This window comes from Branchiostoma belcheri, unplaced genomic scaffold, assembly GCF_001625305.1.
Source record: "Branchiostoma belcheri isolate BF01 breed outbred unplaced genomic scaffold, Haploidv18h27 scaffold6, whole genome shotgun sequence".
NCBI lineage: Eukaryota > Metazoa > Chordata > Leptocardii > Amphioxiformes > Branchiostomatidae > Branchiostoma > Branchiostoma belcheri.
In genome coordinates this window covers 4,500,821-4,521,019 of record NW_017804242.1, presented here as the reverse complement: position 1 = coordinate 4,521,019, position 20,199 = coordinate 4,500,821, and the positions used below count along the sequence as shown (strand labels likewise).

The following is a 20,199-nucleotide window of genomic DNA, read 5'->3' as shown; positions in this document are numbered from 1 at the left end:
CTTTACTTTTGGTTTCTAAAGCAATGAATTCGCCAAGGCATTTGAGTTACAAAAATCTCATCAACATTGAAAGACAACCCGTGATATCTTAAATCAGCTTTGCCATGTATTTGTATTTTGAGTTATGTTGTTTTCTTTCATTTTTTGAAGAGTCCGAAAAAAATGTCCCCAAAACGGGACATGTTTATGTATGACGTCATGCCCATGTTGGGGAAGACCTGCTGGTGCATTGTGGGTAATATTAGCCATAGCCAAGGCAACGTGAAATATCTAGGAGGAAAAAAAGACGAAAAAATGTCTTGAAATTGCGTCTTATCACCCACATATCGAGATCCTGTGGACTTAAGAAGAACCATCGATTCTAAAGAAATCAACGAGCTATGCAAAGATGACATGGTAAGTAATTAAGTAGGAGATATCCCTGTCCTAGTGCGTTCGCCCCCCTCCCCACCCCACCTGTTTCAGATGTGGATTTTTTTACGTGAATAATAATTATTGAGTACATGCAATAATATGTAACGTTTGAAAATAATCAGTGTAAAGAGAACTTTTTCATACCACAAGTAAATTTTAGAGTTCGAACAATTGTAAATTTATGATCATATGAAAATACTGTAAATGATCAATATGTGCAGAATAATTTTTATGATGTGATGTTACAAATTGGAAAATTGGATTATACTCTTGACTAGCAGCACGCGATGTAGAGGGTGGCCCGTGTTTGTGCTTACTAAATTAGATTAAAAGGATTAACATGTAAGCAATCCTTCTATGATGTTTAGAGATTTAAACAGATTTTGTTTGGTTTAACAGTGGTCTTAAATCAGGGCTTGAAATATATACTTTTTTTCACGTATATCTGGAAAATAATTTGCAGGTTGGCAAAAATTTTGCATTTTGAAAAATTTACGTGCAACATAGCCTGCAACAGTATCTAGGAGTTTATATTATGAAAGACCAAAAATATACTAAAAGTTATAATTTTATATACAAGTTTGACTGTATAATCGGTATTTTCTTCATGCAAAATTGCACATTCAAAATATTTTTGTTTGAAAATCTTGAAAATCATACATGCATTTTGCACATTGCATAATTCAGGGTATTTCAAATCCTGAATTGTTGTTAAAATCTTGACCCTCTGAAATGCTTTTTCCAGCATTATGACTATGAGAGGCAAATTCTGTAGAGCTTAAAAGTTTAAAGACACCTTTTTCACTGCCAATCTTTTACACGTGGGTGATTACATCAACAGGAACGTGCAAAACGTGCAACTCAAGGGCATCACTAATCCAGCAGCATGTGATCTATGTGTGACTGTGGAGTACCATTTGTTATATAATTTAATCAATGGCCTGACCTTGTCAAAATGATCTAGCAATGTATCTAAAGCCTAGAAAAAAAATGTTGTGTTTCCTGTTTCCCGACCGACCATAGACTCACTGCCAACCCTTAAAAAACATTTTTTTGGGTGGAACCCTGCAAGAGACATTTTTTTTCAAGCTGATCAACCTTTTCTAGGTTCATGATCGGACACCTGAGTGATAAAATGTTGTACAATTGGTTTTCTAACATTGACATTGAAAATAAAAGTGTCCTCATGCAAGTTTTACTTTGTTAAACTGTATTGTATAAGTTGGACCCCTATTAAGATAGCACTGAAGTCTAAAAAAGAAAGAAAAGAAAAAAAAAGATAATCCCTAGCTACCTACGAGTACCGACCCTAATTTTTTTTTTCCTAGGCCTAATAGATATTTTCATCCTTTGATATTATAGTTCATACTAGAGTTTGGAATGTGGCCTAGAATTCTGTCTGCATAGCTACATGTATAGCTAGATCCTCTGGAAATTTTGCACATGATGATGTCATGAACCACAATTAGTTTTCATGTCACATAGTATGAACTTTCCAAAGCAATACGTATACTCCAGTACTTTTTCTTGAAGTTAAGGGCTGTGACATTGAAATATAGAGTCAAAGTTTGAGTTGTTGGCCTTTAGTAAGTTTACTGTGCAATATTGGCTGATATGATGATATCTACCCCCAGCAGAATGAAATATTTATTGTATTAATGGATCCCAGAGTTGACACACGGCGCCAGTCGGTGCCAAATATCAGTCCCACTGGGTTTCATGCAGGTTTCAAATACCCACTCTCACTGCGTAAGTCATGGTATCTGTGCAAGACTTAATATATTATTACTAGTCTGGTGCTAGGTTGCCCGGCAAGCAAGTTGGGCTCGAAATTCAGTTTTCCAAGATGAAAAATTGGGTGCACAAAAAAATTTTCGGGTGCACCATATGAAATAAAATAAAATTAGAATGTCATTTCTAAAGAAAAGTACTTGGTGTCTAGTACTAAATGATTTTATCATTTTTCTGACACTTAGATGTTAAGAATACGCTACATTTAACATTTTACATACATAAACCAAGGACGTTGTGATAGAACTGATAGAATGTCATTGCATAAACCTACTAGTATGAATATATTTGGGTGCAAGTTGTTGCATGCACCTACAGAAAAAAATTGAGTGCAGTGTTAGATGTGTACATATTTGCAGTGTTAAATTATTTCAAGGTAAGATGTCACTTGGAAAAAACATGAAAATAAAGCCAACACAAAAGTTGCTGCATTAAAGTACAGTACTTCAGAAAAATTCCTTCAGACTCTAATAACGTTACTTCGTGTGGAAAATGTGATCTTGAAACTATTTTTGGTGCAGTCCTTGCCGGTTCCATTTTTAGTATGGGTCCAATGATAAGCTTCTCATTTTGCATTCGCTGGAGATAAAATGTCATTCAGACCAGTTGATAGGAGAAATGAGAAATTTAACCTAATTAGTAGCTGGACTAATGAGTAATCATTCTGAGAAGTGGAGAGGACGTTTACACAAGTTAGCAATGCAGGAACATCGTATCTGGATAAACAAGTCTGGACGAACTGGATGGAAACTTTGGAACGGTATTCTATTACTTCTAACTTGGATACATGATTCCTTGTCCTCATATGTCAATAAGTTGTGTTTTTTAATGTCTATGAAATGTATGAAGTTGTTTAGATTCTATATGACCTGTTGGTGTTTGCCATGATATTGACCGGGGGTAATTTTTCATGATTGATTAATTGTTTTTTGTAGCATGCAAAATATTTTGAAAATTTGTGTAGCCATGTATCCCTTTATTACCTCCGGGTAGGGATGTATATCCCGAGCGCGGAGGTTTTGTGAGGGAAGACGAAAATTGCGTTCGCACCCGTTTCTCGCGTTTGGGTGGACGGATATGTCTGGGACTTGGTATACGTTTTGCTGTTGGGCTGTAGATGGTGCACGTTGTTTTGGTTTTTTAGTATGTGTGTTTTAGTGCGTGAAAATGATGCGTTTAGACCGCCGATGGACACCCCTTTCAGTGTTGGTCGGGCCTCAGCTTTTGACCTTTGCATGTATAATCACCATTGAGGTCGCGACCACTGATCTGACCTTTCACACAGAGGGGTGTCAGCATTCTTTGAAACTGTTCAGATGTGAACCACATGTGCCGTCAATCAACGTCTCGTGCCTGGTGGGATCGCGCGGGTCGCAGCCAACGAACTTCCGGGTGGGCCAATGGGTCAGGGGTCAACGCCCTCTTGCGCAATTTCGGATGTTTTCGGCTTACTGAATACCGTGGTATACTGTCTCAGACCTTCTCGGGACTCGGTGTATCTTCTGTTAATGGGCTGTAGATGGTGCAGGTTTTTTTTGTTTTATTGTATATGTGTTTTGGGGCGTAAGATTATTTGTATTTCCTTTTCGTGTCTCGGACACCCGTTACTGTGTTTGTTTACATTATCGCTGGTCGCTGAGGGTCGGGCAGCCAGATTCGCCACGGGATGCCTCCTGTCCTTTCTATTTTTGGGCTCCAGTCGGCTAGGGGGGATTAGTGATTTCACACATCATTTAGCCAATTACAAACATTTCGAAACTTTTCGAAAAAAATGGTATTCGCGCGAATTCACTAGTTAATTCAAAGAACAGTCCCAACATGCACCCAACATTCTGCAACATACATTACAATACCCGGAGGTACAAAATCTACGATTTTCCTTGTTACAATTGATAATGATTGTAATTTTGTTTTGGGGCCACACTGAATAAAGGAGTTTGTATGTATCATTAAGTTAAACTTAAGCAGCGAGTATGAAAGTGAGAAGGTAGAGATTGTGATTCAGTTGATTGACAGGGTTGCAAGCCCTGGGTGGTAGGATGTGGTAGGAGGTCGCCAGAAATCATGGTATGAAACAAATTATTATTAGACCATGTTGTAATACCAACAAATTGTATGAGCAATAATCAGAATACTATGATACAATGATACAAATTATTGCAGTATACATGACATAAACCCTGCCAATGCTTTCCAGAAGTCTAAACATCTCCATCCTTGTTGTAGCTGAAGCGGAGAAGATGGCGTCCCAGCAGCAGAGTTGGGAGGAGGAGGGGGAGGGGGAGGGGCTGTGCTGCTGTGAGTACATCAACACACAGGGCGAGCGCAGTCACCTGCTCATGTCCTTCTGTGACTGTGAGGCTCTGGACGCTGCTGCTGACAGGTAACTTTACAATTTATCCAAATTTCTCTTAACTTACAAACAAAGAAAAAAATTCCTCTTTTAACTAATACTCAAAACCCACAGATTTTGGAAAAGGTAGGACATTGTCTTCCATGGTTTACAAAAGAGAAGTCAAACCTTTCAGACGTATAGTTTTAGACTTACATGTAGCTACAAGTATAGTTTTAGACAATACCTTGTGTTATTATGAATCTATTTTGAAGTTATTTTGTACACTCTTTCAGTGTCCTTTTTATCCTTTTTAGTTGCAATTAGCCTTCGGGTAGGAATTTTCAATAAAGTTATCAATTAACAAGATACTATCAATACCCATTTGTAATAGTACAATTTTGTACTTTCTAACTGAAGTGTTGAGTCAAATTTAGATCTAGTAGAAGTAGTGAAAATTTCAATGCCTTATTTCTGTGAAGTAAAACATTTCATTCTAGTTGACTCTGTATTTGTATTTCTGTGTTTGTATCCCACTTTTACTGTTCTTTCTTTGTATGATTTTTGAAATATTACCCTTAATGTCAAAGTAGAATAGCCAATCTTTGCTGAAAAGAGATTTTAAAACGGCTCTGTTTTGAGGCACATTTGTTTCTGAAATTTCTAAATGGAACTTCACAAAATCTTTATTTCCTGTTTATTTCGATCTCTGCTTCATACCTACATAGTAGGTTCTTCTCAACATTTCAAAAAACAAAACTACAACAATTGCCTCCAAGCAATAAAAGAATTTGTTTTCAAATGTACATGCATGTACATATTGTATCGCTGCAGTTATTGAATCCTCAACACATTGATATTTCACCATGCGTATCTCCAAATCAATGCTCTTTATGCCGATACGTCGTCAAAAATTCATGAGGCTTTTGTATGGAGGATAGGAGAACAGTTAAAACACATCTATTTTAGTCAGTGAAATGGGGGCTGATGTCATTTGAGTGACAACAGGCCTTGTAGCTAGTCATAGTCACCCTTTCTGTATGGGAAGATACTCCTAACTTCCTGACTGCATGCAAAAATTCTAGTACTGCATTGGGGATTTGGTAAGGTTCTTTTAAACTGTTTGAAAGCCTTGTTCTGTTCCTGTTTATATATTTGTAGATTATGTTGGTTTGCCTCTATAGAAAGTTATGTAACATGAATGATTATAGGGGCAATTTCATAGTACATTGTATAACCACAGATTTTGTCATGATTATGTTTTGTTGTACTAAAAGTATCTCATTTCATCCCACCTAACATTTCATGTTTACCACGTTTCATCTTTTTTTTGTTTATCTTTCAGATTATCGTGAAAAGTTTCTGATTCTTATTTTTTAGATCTGATATGGAGATATTCATTTGATCCACGGATCCGGATGACCCGGGCCAATCTGCATATTATACAATGTCATGTAATACTCCAGAAACAGTAAAAACCTGTACAAGTGACCACCTCTATGTAAGAACCACTTTTTTGATGGTCCCTTAGGCCACACTAATTTAATTTGTTGATTCTCAGATTCGCCTCTTCTTTTTTTTCTGATTTGCAAAAAAAAAAAGATTATGGTTCTGAATCAAATCAAATATCTCTATGCTCATATGTTGCCCCCAACAGTTGAGGAAAGTCCTTTTCTTCCTATTTGTTACAGTTTTTCCATCTATCCATGCAGTGGTTTGATTAAAAGTTCAAAATTCATTGTTTAAATATTAACCCAGCCTTTTGTGTTGACTTCATGGCTCCTATGGTAATCATGGCTCCTATGGGCTATAATAGGATGCCTAGACCTGTTTTTATTTCTATTTTTTTCTGCCCTGTCGCTTCATTTTTTTTCTGAAAATATCCGAGAACCAACAAATTAAATTGATGTGGCCTTAGTTAATAACTACATGTCCTTACAGGAAGCGCAAACATCGCGTGGTGTCAGCCTGGAACTACCAGGAATTTTACAGGAACTACAAGGAAGGGACGAAGCTCCACAACCACTCCCACATCCAACACTCGCCCAGGTGGATAAACACACATAATCCTGTCTTTTTCCCTTTGTTTTAAATTTTTATTTCAGTTTGTTTTCTTTCAGTTTCAGACTGATGGACTTTTTATGACTGAAACATTTGGAAAGAGGAAACAAAACCACCAGGAAACTTTCTGCATTGATGGTACTTAAGATACAGACCTTGATAAGTGGTTCTTACAGTGCAGTGGTAATTCATTTAATTATGTTCTACACAGAAGTATTATTTTGGTAGCGCTGGTTTTGGGAAGGGGGGGGGGGTTGGTACTTACATGTACATCACAGTAGTCTAGTACATTTGTACATTTATCTTATCCTGAGTGTGGAGGATTGGAAACGAGCAGGCAGAGATTGGGTTTCAGTTGATTGGCAGGGTTGTGACTCGGTATGGCCTTGGTGGTAGGATATAGTATATAAGGTTGCCAGGAATGTGTAAGTTGTGTAATCATGGTATGAAAAATATTTTAACCACAATATATAATCCATAAAATGCAATAAAGTTGTGATGTTTTGTATATATGTAATATAACATGGAGACATGAATATTTTTCCAGGGTGTTCAAAAGACAGAAAGTTCCGACGAGTAACTACGAGGCCCTATACATGACCCTGGAGGACAGACTGCGCATCCCCTGGTGTTCAGGCAGGGGGGCCAAACAAGTCAACCCCCAGGTCATCCCACCCCTCATCCTGGTGCCACTGTCCCTCAACATTGCTGCTATCCACCCCCTGCTGACAGCAGTGGTACTGGTCCTCCTCCCCATCTTCCTCATTAGGTAGGAAGGGTCCATTGTGTCCTCACAGGGGTAACAGCTAGACATTTTTCGATATAGTCTAAAAAGATAGTCAAAGTTTATTGCACAACGATTGTCACGGGTACAATGTATGGCAAATAATAAGATTACTAGTTGGTATGTGTCTAACATAATGCTATATATATGGTCAACGGACATTGTATCTGACAGAGTATTATAAATAGCTACTGGCTAGAGAATATTTCGACTCTACATGTACATTCTACATTACGCTAGACTATACACATGAGGGGTACAGTGAGCAGTTGTACCTAATTATACTAAACATGTTCTATGGCTACTAAACAGTGTATACTAAATTACTTGCCAGGAATGTTAAGATTCTACATACAAATGCTACGAAACGCTATACTATATACATGTAGTTGATAAAAAATTCAGTGACTCTACTTATACAGCTATTCTAAGATGTCTTTTTTGCATGGCATTATAAATGTATTGACCTATATATACAGAAAATGTGTCTGGACATGACATAAGTACATGGAACGTCTCTCTAGATGTGTTGGGTAATGTTTTAGTAGTCTTACATCGGATCATCTGCATTAATTTGCGTCTCTCTTCGTCGTATGTGGGGCATGTCATCAGAAAATGATATTCGTCTTCAACTCCATCTTTGCACGTAGGACATAATCTCTGACTGGCTGGTATATTGTTGTGTCTGCCTTTTTCAATCTCTAGGCAGTGTGCTCCGATTCTTAATTTTGTGGTATTAACTATAAAGGATTTGTTTTGAACAGAAAGGAGATAGTTCTCGATGTGAAAGTTCTTTTTTATTTTTGAGTATGTCTCAAGTTTTTTAAAGCTATTTATCTTTTGCCTCCAGCCAGATAGAAATCCGTCCTTAAGGCGCTCTTTGAAAATGAATCCGAAATATTAAAGATATAGCCAGGCTGTTGGACTCAGTTTGCAGTTATAATCATAAATGTAAGCGGAATATTTAGAAGAGATAGCCTGTTTACTTTGCATACTTTTCAAACTAGTTTGCTAACTAAGGCTGGTGTGTTATGCCGAAGGGCAGTTGTACCGGCTATACCGATACAGATACAGAACTACATGTAACTAAACTTACATGTATTAATTAGACGCTCTTTCTCAAATCTATCTGGATGTATTCTGGCTAGACTTGTATAGAAACATACCATATATATCATTATTACCTGTTTTTATTTTTTTTTGTTTTATACAGCTTTTCTACATTCATCTGTCCCACAAGTAGCATAACCAAGGAGTTTTAACGATATGTCCCTGAGTACTTGGTTTATCAGTTTTCTTGTTTGCCATCTGTGTTCATTTTACTTAACATGAAATGATAAAAAAGAATGATATTTGAAAAAAATGTCTGATAATCATGTTTTCGCAGGTACTATTTCCGATATATCAAAATACGCCAAAGCGGGCCTTTCTTCCTGAGCTGGGGTCTGGTGTCCGTGGGTTACCTTTACTCGCTGTACGTCCGCCTGGTGGTCCCTCTCGGCATTGTGACGTCCGCGGAAACATGTCTCCTCACCGGTCTGATGTTCTCCATGCTCGCCGCGCTGACGTCCGCGAAACAAAACCCCGGCTTCATCACCGGAAATACCGTAGGAACTGACAGTAAACACAACTTCCCAAAGAACGGGGTGAAAGATCCGCCACACGAAGAGAGCAGCAACTCGCAAGGAAACGGCGTCCAGTTCCGGAGCTCGACTCCGGTGCAAAACGGGAGTGATGCGGGCGATGTGAGTTTGATACAGTCCAGCAGCGCCCCCTATGAGAATGACAGCACTATGCAGCACACCAACAACAGGCCCCTCCAAAGGAACGGGAACAACAACAACAGGGACACCAAGGACGCCGGTCAAGATGCGGTCATCGATATGGAAGGACAGAGGGTAACTGACCGGCACCTGTGGTGTCACGTGTGTAAGATGCCCAGGCCACCCCGAGCTGGACATTGCATGATCTGTAGGCGTTGTGTCTTAAGGCTTGACCACCACTGTATATGGTAAGTATGGTACACTAACTTAAAGGCACACCTCACTAATTTTATAAGTTTACTTTTTTTTGCTTATTATTGACATATTTTAGAAGGTCCAGGTAAAATAAGACATTGGCCAGTACAGTGCTCACCAACTATTTGCATCACTGACATTGGCATAAACCTGGGATCTGCATAAAATTCTGAAAACCCAAACCATTTCCCATTCACTACATTATAAATTGCATGGCATAATTGCATGAGCTGTTATGACTTTAACCTGATATTGGACTAAAATATTTCCAGGTCAATGGCACACTGACCCAGAAATACGTGAAAGAAATACATGTAACTTGTTGCGCATCAGCAAATCCGCATGAAGTCCATTGTTTTTCATTCATTATCACCCCTGCACCCTCCATTGTCATACACTTTCTCTGTTGTCACTTCCTTCTGGACAGGTGAGAACCCCCAATCACTGATTGTGTGAAAAGAAGTCCTTTGTTCCTTTTTGGTGTCCTTGATTGGACTGTTGTTTTAGGTTTGGTAAGCTTTTGCCCAACACTATGAAGGTGGAATGTGTCTGATCTTCTATCTCCATGTTAGCCCTGTTCATTATGAGTTTCTGAATGCGACTTGAAGATTAGAATATGGTACATGTATGTAGTTGTGGGTGAAAGTGAGTATACAAATACCAATAACATCATGTTTGTGGTTGTTTCAATTGGCCCCAGCCCAGTATCATCCATAACCAACTGACCTCCCCTCCCTGTCGGTCGTGTGGACTCTCCTAAGGTTATTGGACTAAACCTGTTATAGGAATAAAATTCCCTGACAAATCGTCCATGCAAATAACAGGAGAGCACTGTATTTGAGTTTTAAAGAAACTTTGCTCTGTTAATTCTTACTCAAATACATTGAATTTCATATATATGGCTGTAACCGGAGTCTAAATCACTCCCGCTATGAAATTGCAACATGATGTAACCCAACACCAGTTACCATGAATGGCATGATGGTGACAGACAGTCTGGTTTAGGTCATTGACCAGGTCAGTTTTTCGAACGGAAGAAGAAGAAACAGAGCAAAAAACAATGTTTTCCTTTGGTAAACATGAAAATAGTATATCACAACTATGATCATAACATCTGTCCTCAGGATTGACCACTGTGTTGGGAAGAACAACCACAGAAGCTTCTTCCTCACACTGGTGCTGTTCATGGTGTCAGCTGGGTATGGGGTCTGGCTGTCCCTCAACAGCACCTGTCCTGGCTGGTACAGCAAGAGGTGGATCCCCTACTGTCCTCAGGCGTACAGCACATCCAGGTCAGCTATCGTGCACATATATGCTGATTTGATTGGATAGCACATTTACATAGACCAATCAGGTGGCTTGTTTGATCAGAAGCAGCCAATAGTGGACGATTTTCTTTCCACACCCTTCAATTCTGCCCTAGTCTTACAATGTGATTGTGCTGACCACCATGTTATGTACTGTTATCTGATTGGTCAATATATGTCTGTACACCAGTCATACAGCTCGTCTTAAGGTGTCCTCCCTGGCTAATTTGGCATTTTAGCTTTCCATCATTTTCTCACAAAGAAATTTAGAAAGAAATTTAGTTGTACTGAATATTGATACCTGGGTACAAAAGGGTTATGAATATAATTTTTTTGACCATATGGATGACGTCATCACATTTTATTGCCCCAAATGTAATTATCTTTAAAGTTATAATATAGCACTTTGGTGCAAGTAACTGAAATAAAAGTATTTTCATGTGCATAATTGTCAAAGCTACAAACGTACGTTTGCACAAATTGATATCTACTAATTATCCGTAGTTATTAGAGAATAACCTAATTGCCTAATTAAAATTTAGTTTCTGTGTTGTAACAGAACAACACATTTCTGTGTTGTAACAGAAATGGCCAATAATAATGGATGTTCTTTCTACTTTCCTCAGTTCTGCCCTAGTCTTCACCTGCTGCTACTACACCATGATGGTGCTGACCGCCATGTCAGGTATCCTCATCTCCCAGCTCATCAACATCTCCTGGAACATGACGGGTCGCGAGGAGCGTGTCGCCATCCGCAACAAGACCTACAAGGTGCGCTGCTGCGGCTTCTGCGTCTACACCGACAAGTACGACAAGGGCTGCGTGCAGAACTGGTGGGAGTTCACCCAGAAACCCAAGCTGGAGAAAGCGGCAGTACAGATGGTGTGAGGGAAGCTGATGCCACCAATACTAGCACGTCGGCAGAACGTACTGCGCCTGCACAAAACACCCATTTTTCTAGCCTCCGTAGCAGGCTTATAGAACTGGGGGTTTGGTGGTTTTCTGATTAGCCTATTTCTAAACGGGGGTAATTCAACCAGGCCGGCTATGCTGTCTATATGCAATCAGAAAATAGCACTTAAAGACACTCAAGACCCCCAAAACTCCCAGTTTTTGGCATTCTATGGAGGCTACATTTTTCACAGTTTTTGTTGGATTTTTGGTCAGCGTTGTATCAGAATTTTGGTCTGTTGCAGGACGTATCTTTTCCAACATAGCATTTCGAAATGACAGACGGGATATTAACCTTATATGCGCAAATATGACCTTTATGAGACCTTTTGCCAAAGTGCTATGCACAATGCATTACGGATTTTGCGCAGGTGCAGTATGTTCTGTCCACATGCTACCAATACTGACACTGAAATACAGAATGTACAACATTGAATAGCAAAGTCCTTCATTCACAACCACTTGTTTAACAAGAGCAGACGTTTGGATGACCATCTGTCATCTTCATCAGGGCATTAGGTGTTACTGCTAAGGATGCTGTCCCAAACGTTAAATAATTGTGACATACATATTAGATATTGTCACAACAATAGTGAGTAAAGAACATGAATCATTCACCAACCTGATAAAATTAGGTCTGAACAAATCAGTACTTTGTAGAAAGGCAGGCCCAAATGCAAAATATCCAGTCTAGCATGGTTGGTCCCAAGATACAAGGGTACAGAGCTTAAAAAACTCCAAAATTTGATACATAATTACACATGTAATTTATTTTTTTTGTATGTGCATATTCTCCAAAACAGCTTGTGCAATGTACATCGAAGCCTCTTATTTTCAGATTATGTGTTTTCACTTTTTTGTATGTGCTATAATAAACCTCTTTTCCCTAGCAAGAGAATAGCATGCATGTTCAGCACTATGGACAGCACCTTTTCCACTAAAGACAGCATCCCTAGTGTGAGGATAGCATGTTCAGCACTAGGCACAGCACCCATTCCACTACAGACAGCATTGCCAGCACAAGGATATTATGTTCAGCACTAGGGACAGCACCCATTCCAATACAGACAGCATCCCTAGTATGAGGATATTATGCTCAGCACTAAGGACAGCACCCATTCCGCTACAGACAGCATCCTAAGCATGAGGATATTTTGTTCAGCACTAGGGACAGCACCCATTCCACTTCAGACAGCATTCATAGCATGAAGATGGCATGTTTAGCACTAAGCACAGCACCCATTCCACTTCAGACAGCATTCATAGCGGGAGGATAGCATGTTCAGCACTAAGGACAGCACCCATTCCACTACAGACAGCAGGTACAGCACCCATTCCACTACAGACAGCATCCCCAGTGTTAGGATAGCATGTTCAGCACTAAGGACAGCACCCATTCCACTGGAGACAGCATCCCCTTCACGATGATAGCATGACTAGCACTAGGGACAGCACTCATAGCACTAGAGACAGCATTCCTAGCTTGAGGATAGCATGCTTAGCACAAGAGACATTACATGTTGCACTAGAGACCACAACATTATAGCATGAATGATTTTCATTTTATAAGACATTTTATTTTTATTGATGATTATTTTCATTAAATATCAAAGTTTTATTTTCCTACTGCTGCTTGTCTTTGTTTTACTGAATGTTTTGTTAACGTTGCACTTTTGAATAAAATCATTTGCACTTTTTTGTATGATGGAAATGTGCAGTCTGCCATTTAAAATGAACTTGTTTTGTTTGTACCTTTTATTTTGTTCTTTCTTCAAACTTCTACCTCTTTGAGAACAGTTTTTCTTTCATTCCATACTATTAACACAAGAAGAAAATCCAACCCATGTCTACCTAACTTCAGAATTACACCATGGTTTATGTTTCATACCATGATTACATAGTACACATTCCTGGCAACCTCTTACCACATCCTACGATATAGGGGCCACAACCCTGTCAATCAACTGAAACCATCATCTCCCACTCATCACTTCCAATCCTGGCTCCCAAGGATGAGATACATACAAACTCCCCCTACACCAGCGCTGCCCAAAACAATACTTCTGTCCCAGAAGTAGTGAAGTTGTAGTAATAAAAGGATAAGCAGAGTGTCTATAGTTGTAGACTTGCCTTAGTAAGCTTTATATAACAGCACTATCAGGTTGGAACTGCTGCATCCAACTTACTGAACTAGACAGCCTCTTCCAGGCTCCGGCAAGCAGCTAGAAAGAGCAGAAATTGGCCAGAAAGACATAACATACAAGGGGAGTTGGTCTGCTCAGGAGTGGCAAAATGTACTCTCCAGTGCATCCTCGTATAGCATCTGTCTTTCTGGCCAATTTCTACTCTTTCCAGCTGCTTTCAAGGCTATGAATTAGATGAGACTTGGCATTTATAATATAGGCTGTTTCTGGAAAAATGTACAAAATGATGTACTTAATGCAAGTCAGAAACTCTATGCAGAAGACTTATAGACAAGTCATGAAGATTGCTCGCTGTGACCAGTATTTGCAAAATGGCTCATTTTTTGACCATGCTGTGCTTGCAAACGATGGGGGCATTTTGAGTTTTTTTTTAAAGTTGTTTAATGGACTAGCATTGTAAGAAATGCTGATTGCTGTATCTATAAAAGACGTACCAGTAATTAAACAGAACACAAAGATCATCTCTGCACCCTATCAGATTTTACACGGCATGCACAAATTGTTCGAACTTCTAACCAGGGCAAATAGATAACCTTACTACCATTTCCAAACACCTCGAAGTAGTGTCAAAAATACAGGCAGGAGTAAGGCCACACCAATTTAATTTGTTGGTTCTCAGATTTTTTTCAGAAAAATATGAAGCGACAGGGCAAAAAAAATAGGTCTGGGCATCCTATTATAGCCCCAAATGGTACATGTACGATAGGAGCCATGAAGTCAACACAAAAGGCTGGGTTGATATTTAAACAATGAATTTTTAATCAAACCACTGCATTGATAGACGGAAAAACTGTAACAACAAGGAAGAAAAGTACTTCCCTCAACTGTTGGGGGCAAAACATGATCATTTTTGAGTTGATTCAGAGCCTGAATTTTTTTTTTGTGCAAATCAGAAAAAGGCGAATCTGAGAACCAACAAATTAAATTGGTGTTGCCTAAGATCTTTGATACCAATAGGAATAATATAACCTCATCTATCAACCTTAACCTCCACACTGCTAAGGTAGTCACTTGGCACTCTTGATAACAAGATTAGGCAACATTCAGAGGGTTAACAGCAGTGCTTTAACAGGTAGTGATATAATTATCGCAACTCATAGACAAAGGGCTATAAACACAATGTAAGAAATATTACTGTACCATCATTACCTATGCACTGGTAGATATATAAAAACAACACTATGAAAAGCCAGGTCCTTGGTGTATACATGATAATATATTAGGAAGTCCATAGTATTAAGATTAAGAGGTAATATATATATATTTGCTATGGAAAATGACATGTTAAAGTAAACATAGAGAGACAATATGGTAACTGTTGTGTTAATATATGCATAACTTGCATTGGAGCTTAGGAATTTTAGCTTCACAGGTATGTGTCAAAGTTGAAAGTAGTTCATAAAACTAATCAGGTGATATACATGTAGGTTCCAGCGCTGCAGTACAGTGCTGAGTTGATAGGGGGTGCAGGAAACATCAAAGCAAGTAGCGTTCAAGAATTAAACTTAAACGCTCATTCTGATAGTACTAATGAAAAAAATGACACCCAATCCTTAGTCATACATGCATGTTCGATAGCATTCGGAGCTTTTTCTGTGTGAACATATCTTGCACATTATGGAATGTCCAATTCCAGAGAGCAGGGGTGCCAGAGTATATAGTGCAATTTTACGGAAAGCAGTGCAATTTTACGGAATGCAGTGCAATTTTACGGAATACAGTGCAATTCTACGGAATTCAGTACAATCGTATTAGTATACAGTACAATTTTACTAGTAAATTTTACTAGTAAAATTGCACTGTATACTTGTGAAATTGCACTGTATACTAATAGTAATACGATTGCTCTGTGTTCCGTAAAATTGTACTGTATTACTTAGTCTAAAACCATTGCACTGTATTCCGTAAAATTGCACTGTATACTCTAGAACCCCTGAGATAGTGACAGCCTTTTGTATCATGTGGTCAAAGCTTAGAATCCCCATATTGTATTGCTGCTGTTATGCTAAAAGCTGATGATAGTATAGACGGGTACATATAGAGCCAGTGAGTGCCTTGTGTTGTTGCATTGCTTGCAAGCTGTGAACGATGTCATGTATTTTGTGTACTGTAAGCTACATGTTAAGTCATGGAATTTGTGTGGTTTCCAAAGTAAGATTATCACAAATGATGTGTATATGCCCTAAAATTGCTACCCTTTATTGCTGTTATGGCTAAATTAGTAAATATGGACATGACCTATTATATAATATAATACATGTAATAGTTCTTTGTTTAAAGTTAAAACTTTTGATCCAACACAAAAAGTCCTCTCACCTAGAGTTTTCGACCAGTCACTCTGGAATCCTCAGTAGACTGACCCAGTGAGGCTTGTCACGTGGCTTCTTTCAAGTGTAAAGAAGACCAGAGTGACTGGTTGAAAGCTCAAGGTGAGAGAACGTTTTATGTTGGACCAAACGTTTTAACTTTAAACATGTAACTACCAACACAGATGAACTTTCATGAGAGCTATAGTTCTGTTTGTCAGTCATTTTGGTAGATTACTAGGTCGTGCTGATTTGATAATATGGATTACATCATCTGAGCACCCTAAACCTGATGCTCGCATGTGAAAAATGAAAAAAAAGGTCATCTAGATACAATGTGAAATGTTTGCGGTAAGGAAGGTTGAACAACTTTCTGAACACACAGAGCATGGTAAACTAAACAATGAATTCTTTAATTTTGTGCTTTGACTTTGAAAGCCTTGATGGTGCAAGAAAGTGGTAATTCCAGCCCTACTTCCCTTCTTTTGGCAATTCTTTTTTTCTACATTCTTCAAAGTACATGTACCCAAAGAAACAGCTAGTATGATTGAAAACAAAACTTTTCAGGGGGGGACTAACACAAATTGATGCATGTGAGGATTTAATCCATATATCAGTGTAGCTAAAGGAAATAGTCACTGCAGAGCAATGCATAGTGACAATTAAAGGAAATAATAAATTATACATGGATGTTTATCTATGCAAGAACAGACCTACTTATCGTATATCACTAGGCCACATACGTATTTGCCAGTGTCAAACCAAGCCCACGGCCATGTCCATGCAAATGTAGTAAATATGAGTTAACTGTAGAAACATAAATACTAGAATGCAAGTTAAGTACATGTATGTGTTGCAGAACATGGGTCTTGTAACATGAAAACTGGCATTGAATGTACTTACACAGTTATCCTTACTGTAATTCAAGGTGTTCAATATCATAATTTGAATACATTATGTGTACCCAAGCATATCTCTTCTAAAACATACATGTACCTGTCTTAAGTTATTACTAATTTCAGTGTTTTTACGGATCAGATAAGATGGTTTTTATCAACAAGAATTTGTAATTAGAAGATTAGTCAATTGTTGAGGTAGCACCACCGGTACCTAGGAAAGAGCATGCGATACAGCCTGTGGCCATGATACACTTTTCACAGCCAATCATAATTATCATAATAAGCTATTTATTCTTTCAATCATTTAATTCAATGGAGTGTGTGAAGCAATTCAAGGTTTTAGGATTATAACATTCTAACTAATCTAAGTGTTATTGGGAAAAATTAATTCAGTTAAGTCCAAAAACATACAGAATTAGATAGTTTGGAGTACACAAATGCATATAAAGACGATATGTTTTCCTTCGGTAAACATGATAATTACTACACAACTAGGATATGGCATATCTCAGAGGTTAGTCGCCAAATTGGCACTCAGAGAAATAAAGTCTGCAAGCAGGATCTTGTGTGTGCCTGTTTATTTTCCATAGCAAGAAATCATAGATTTCAGACTTTCAGGAAGACTTAGTGTTTTTTTTTTTTGTGAATGTTGGAATTATATGATTCTGGGGAAGTACCCGATTGAATTACATCATGCTCAACCAGGTATCGTTACTTCATTACAACATGGTTTATATTTCATACCATGGTTACATGATTGTAGTGTATACATTCCTGGCAATCAGCTCATGCCACATCCTACCACCCAGGGCATGCTGGGTCACAACCCTGTCAATCAAATGAAACCAAGTCTCTGCCCTTGCACTTGCAATCCTCGCTGCTCAGGACAAGATTTATGCAAAGTCCCCTTAAACAATTTAAAGTAAGTGTCACGCACCCAGGATTTGGGAGCTGTATGTTGAAATCCTGTATTTTCTATATTACACTGTAACGTGTATGGTCGTTTCTAGGACCTGACACATACATGTATATACATGTATGTATACTAGTACTTCTGGATACATTTATTTCATACAGTGGACTAAGTCAGTAAGTGTATCTTCATCTAAGTTTTAACAAGAATACACAAACACATGCCAGATTATAAGTGGGCATGATATAAAATATCACATTGAGTGTTTAAATTTCAGACATTAGTGTACACTGTAAATCATCAAACATTTGCAAGGGTTTTATTTCATGGCATGGAATGGAAAACTTTGTATTTTAAATTTGCAGTTGAAATAATTCTGCAGTACAGTACAAGGAAGACATTTTCATGAATTTGCATAGGACAGGTCACCGCGGAAAATAAAACCGCCACAAAAGTTTCACGATTTACAGTAGTCTTCGGGATGACTGCAAAGACAGCTTCCTGTTGGCTTATTTCACCGGCCCACCAAACATCTTAGCCATGGCTTTAGCATACTTCTCATCCTGGGCTTTTGTCTTCTTCTCCAGGAGTTTTAATTGTTCGATTGTTGCCCTGTTGCCTGGTTCGATCTCCAGGGCTCTCTGTAAGTCTTCTCTTGCCTTGTCAAACTCGTTAATGGCAGTGTATGAACAGCCTCTTCTGTATAGTGCCTTGACAAGCCCGGGGTCTAGCAACAGTGCCTTACTGCAGTTCTTAATCACAAAGTCGTGTTGGTTCAGTTTGATCTGACACGCCGCTACGTTCTGATAGCACGCCACTCTCATGTTCGTGTACGCCGTTTTCTGGTCCTCGGGAATATCCTTTCCCAACATGACGAGGAGCTTGAGCGCTCGGGAATAGCGACGGATCGCGGGGCGGATTCTCGCCGCTTTGAAGCACTCCGTTCCCTTGTTCTTGTGGTGAGCGGCGACGGCCAATAGCTCGTCGGATCCCAGGTGCCAGGGCTCGTCCTTGCGGGTGAATTCTTTCAGCTGCACCTGGAACCTCAGGAATTTGTCGCCGGCTCCCATTCCGACCGTTTTCTTACCCACCTCCACCTCACACACCTCGGCTGCCTGCATAGTCTCAAAACAGGCATCTAGGGCCTCCGAAATCTCTGTATCCCCTTCACCTAAAGTTATCTCACTCTCCTCATACATAGGGTACCCGACAAGCCCTTGTTCCAGACCTTCGCTGACCAACGGTATGATCTGGACAACGCAGGTTGCACCTAGGTTGGGGGTTTCGATCCCTTTGCCTTTTTCTAAAATGTACTTTGTGAAGGAACGGTTGGGAGCCTCCCATCTCATAGGGTGGGGCACAGGATCCTGTGGGTGTGGTGTTTCCATGGATACCTCACTAGGCGTGGTCATGGGTGTGTCTTCCATGGTTACCATAATGTGATCTGAAAATGAAAAGATAAATGAGAAAGGTATTATATAAACATTTGCAAAGCAAATGCATGATGTTTACCTTTGCATATTGTTTGCTCTGTTAATTCTTACTCAAACACATTCATATACATGGTAACAGGAGTCTAAATCACTCCTGCTATAAAATTACAACATTATGCAACACTGGTTACCATGGTGCCAGGCGTCTGGTTCAGGTCATTGACCTGATGTTGTTTGGAGAGGAAGAAGAAACTGAGCAAAAACAAAACATGTATGTTTTCCTGCCATGAACATAATTCACTCAATTAAAATTGTGCCATTGATGAAAATAAGTGACAACATATTGTAATTTGTAGTGAATTTGTTGTGTTCATCAGCAAAATTTATATAACTGTATCAAATAAATTTTTCTATCGTACTCCGGAAAGCAAAAATTCACGATACTTAGGACCAGCAAATGGCTTAACACGATTACGCATTACACAGGTATAGAAGATAGGAAATATTTGTGACAATACACAACTTACGTGACTGACGTTAGGGGAAAAATATCGACATTGTCAAAAAGAAAACCATACCGCCCCTCCTCACTTTCACTCGAATTCGTAAATTACAACCTTTGACCCATTAATCACCAAACGCAACGAGCGAAAATTTAAGCCACATTCGGTTTTCAAAACACATAATCCCACAAATGCAGCGAACTAAACCTTTCTTATATTAATTTGTAAAGTTATTAGTTCAATGTTAAGTGACTTTTCGTAGTAAAAATTCTTAGTGCTTTTT

The 20,199-nt window shown here is 38.8% G+C and overlaps 2 protein-coding genes across 3 annotated transcripts; one reads left to right on the top strand and one right to left on the bottom strand.

Moving 5' to 3' along the window:
* Positions 1-215: 215 nt before the first annotated feature.
* LOC109482636 (palmitoyltransferase ZDHHC23-like) lies at positions 216-11,705 on the top strand. 2 transcript variants are annotated; one of them, XM_019785441.1, is made up of 7 exons: positions 216-396; positions 4,432-4,588; positions 6,479-6,586; positions 7,146-7,367; positions 8,770-9,393; positions 10,525-10,692; positions 11,334-11,705. In XM_019785441.1, exons 2-7 carry the CDS (start codon positions 4,446-4,448, stop codon positions 11,593-11,595), a joined length of 1,527 nt encoding a protein of 508 aa, XP_019641000.1. In that variant the 5' UTR covers positions 216-396; positions 4,432-4,445; the 3' UTR covers positions 11,596-11,705. The 2 variants fall into 2 exon arrangements, with proteins under 2 accessions (XP_019641000.1, XP_019641001.1); XM_019785442.1 differs by lacking the exon at positions 6,479-6,586 and having other exon boundaries at positions 217-396.
* A 6,048-nt stretch (positions 11,706-17,753) lies between these two features.
* On the bottom strand, positions 17,754-20,009 carry LOC109482626 (FK506-binding protein-like). Its single transcript, XM_019785431.1, has 2 exons — positions 19,941-20,009; positions 17,754-19,424 (listed from the first exon to the last, which is right to left on the bottom strand). Exon 2 carries the CDS (start codon positions 19,414-19,416, stop codon positions 18,490-18,492), a length of 927 nt encoding a protein of 308 aa, XP_019640990.1. The 5' UTR covers positions 19,417-19,424; positions 19,941-20,009; the 3' UTR covers positions 17,754-18,489.
* Between the last annotated feature and the right edge of the window lie 190 nt (positions 20,010-20,199).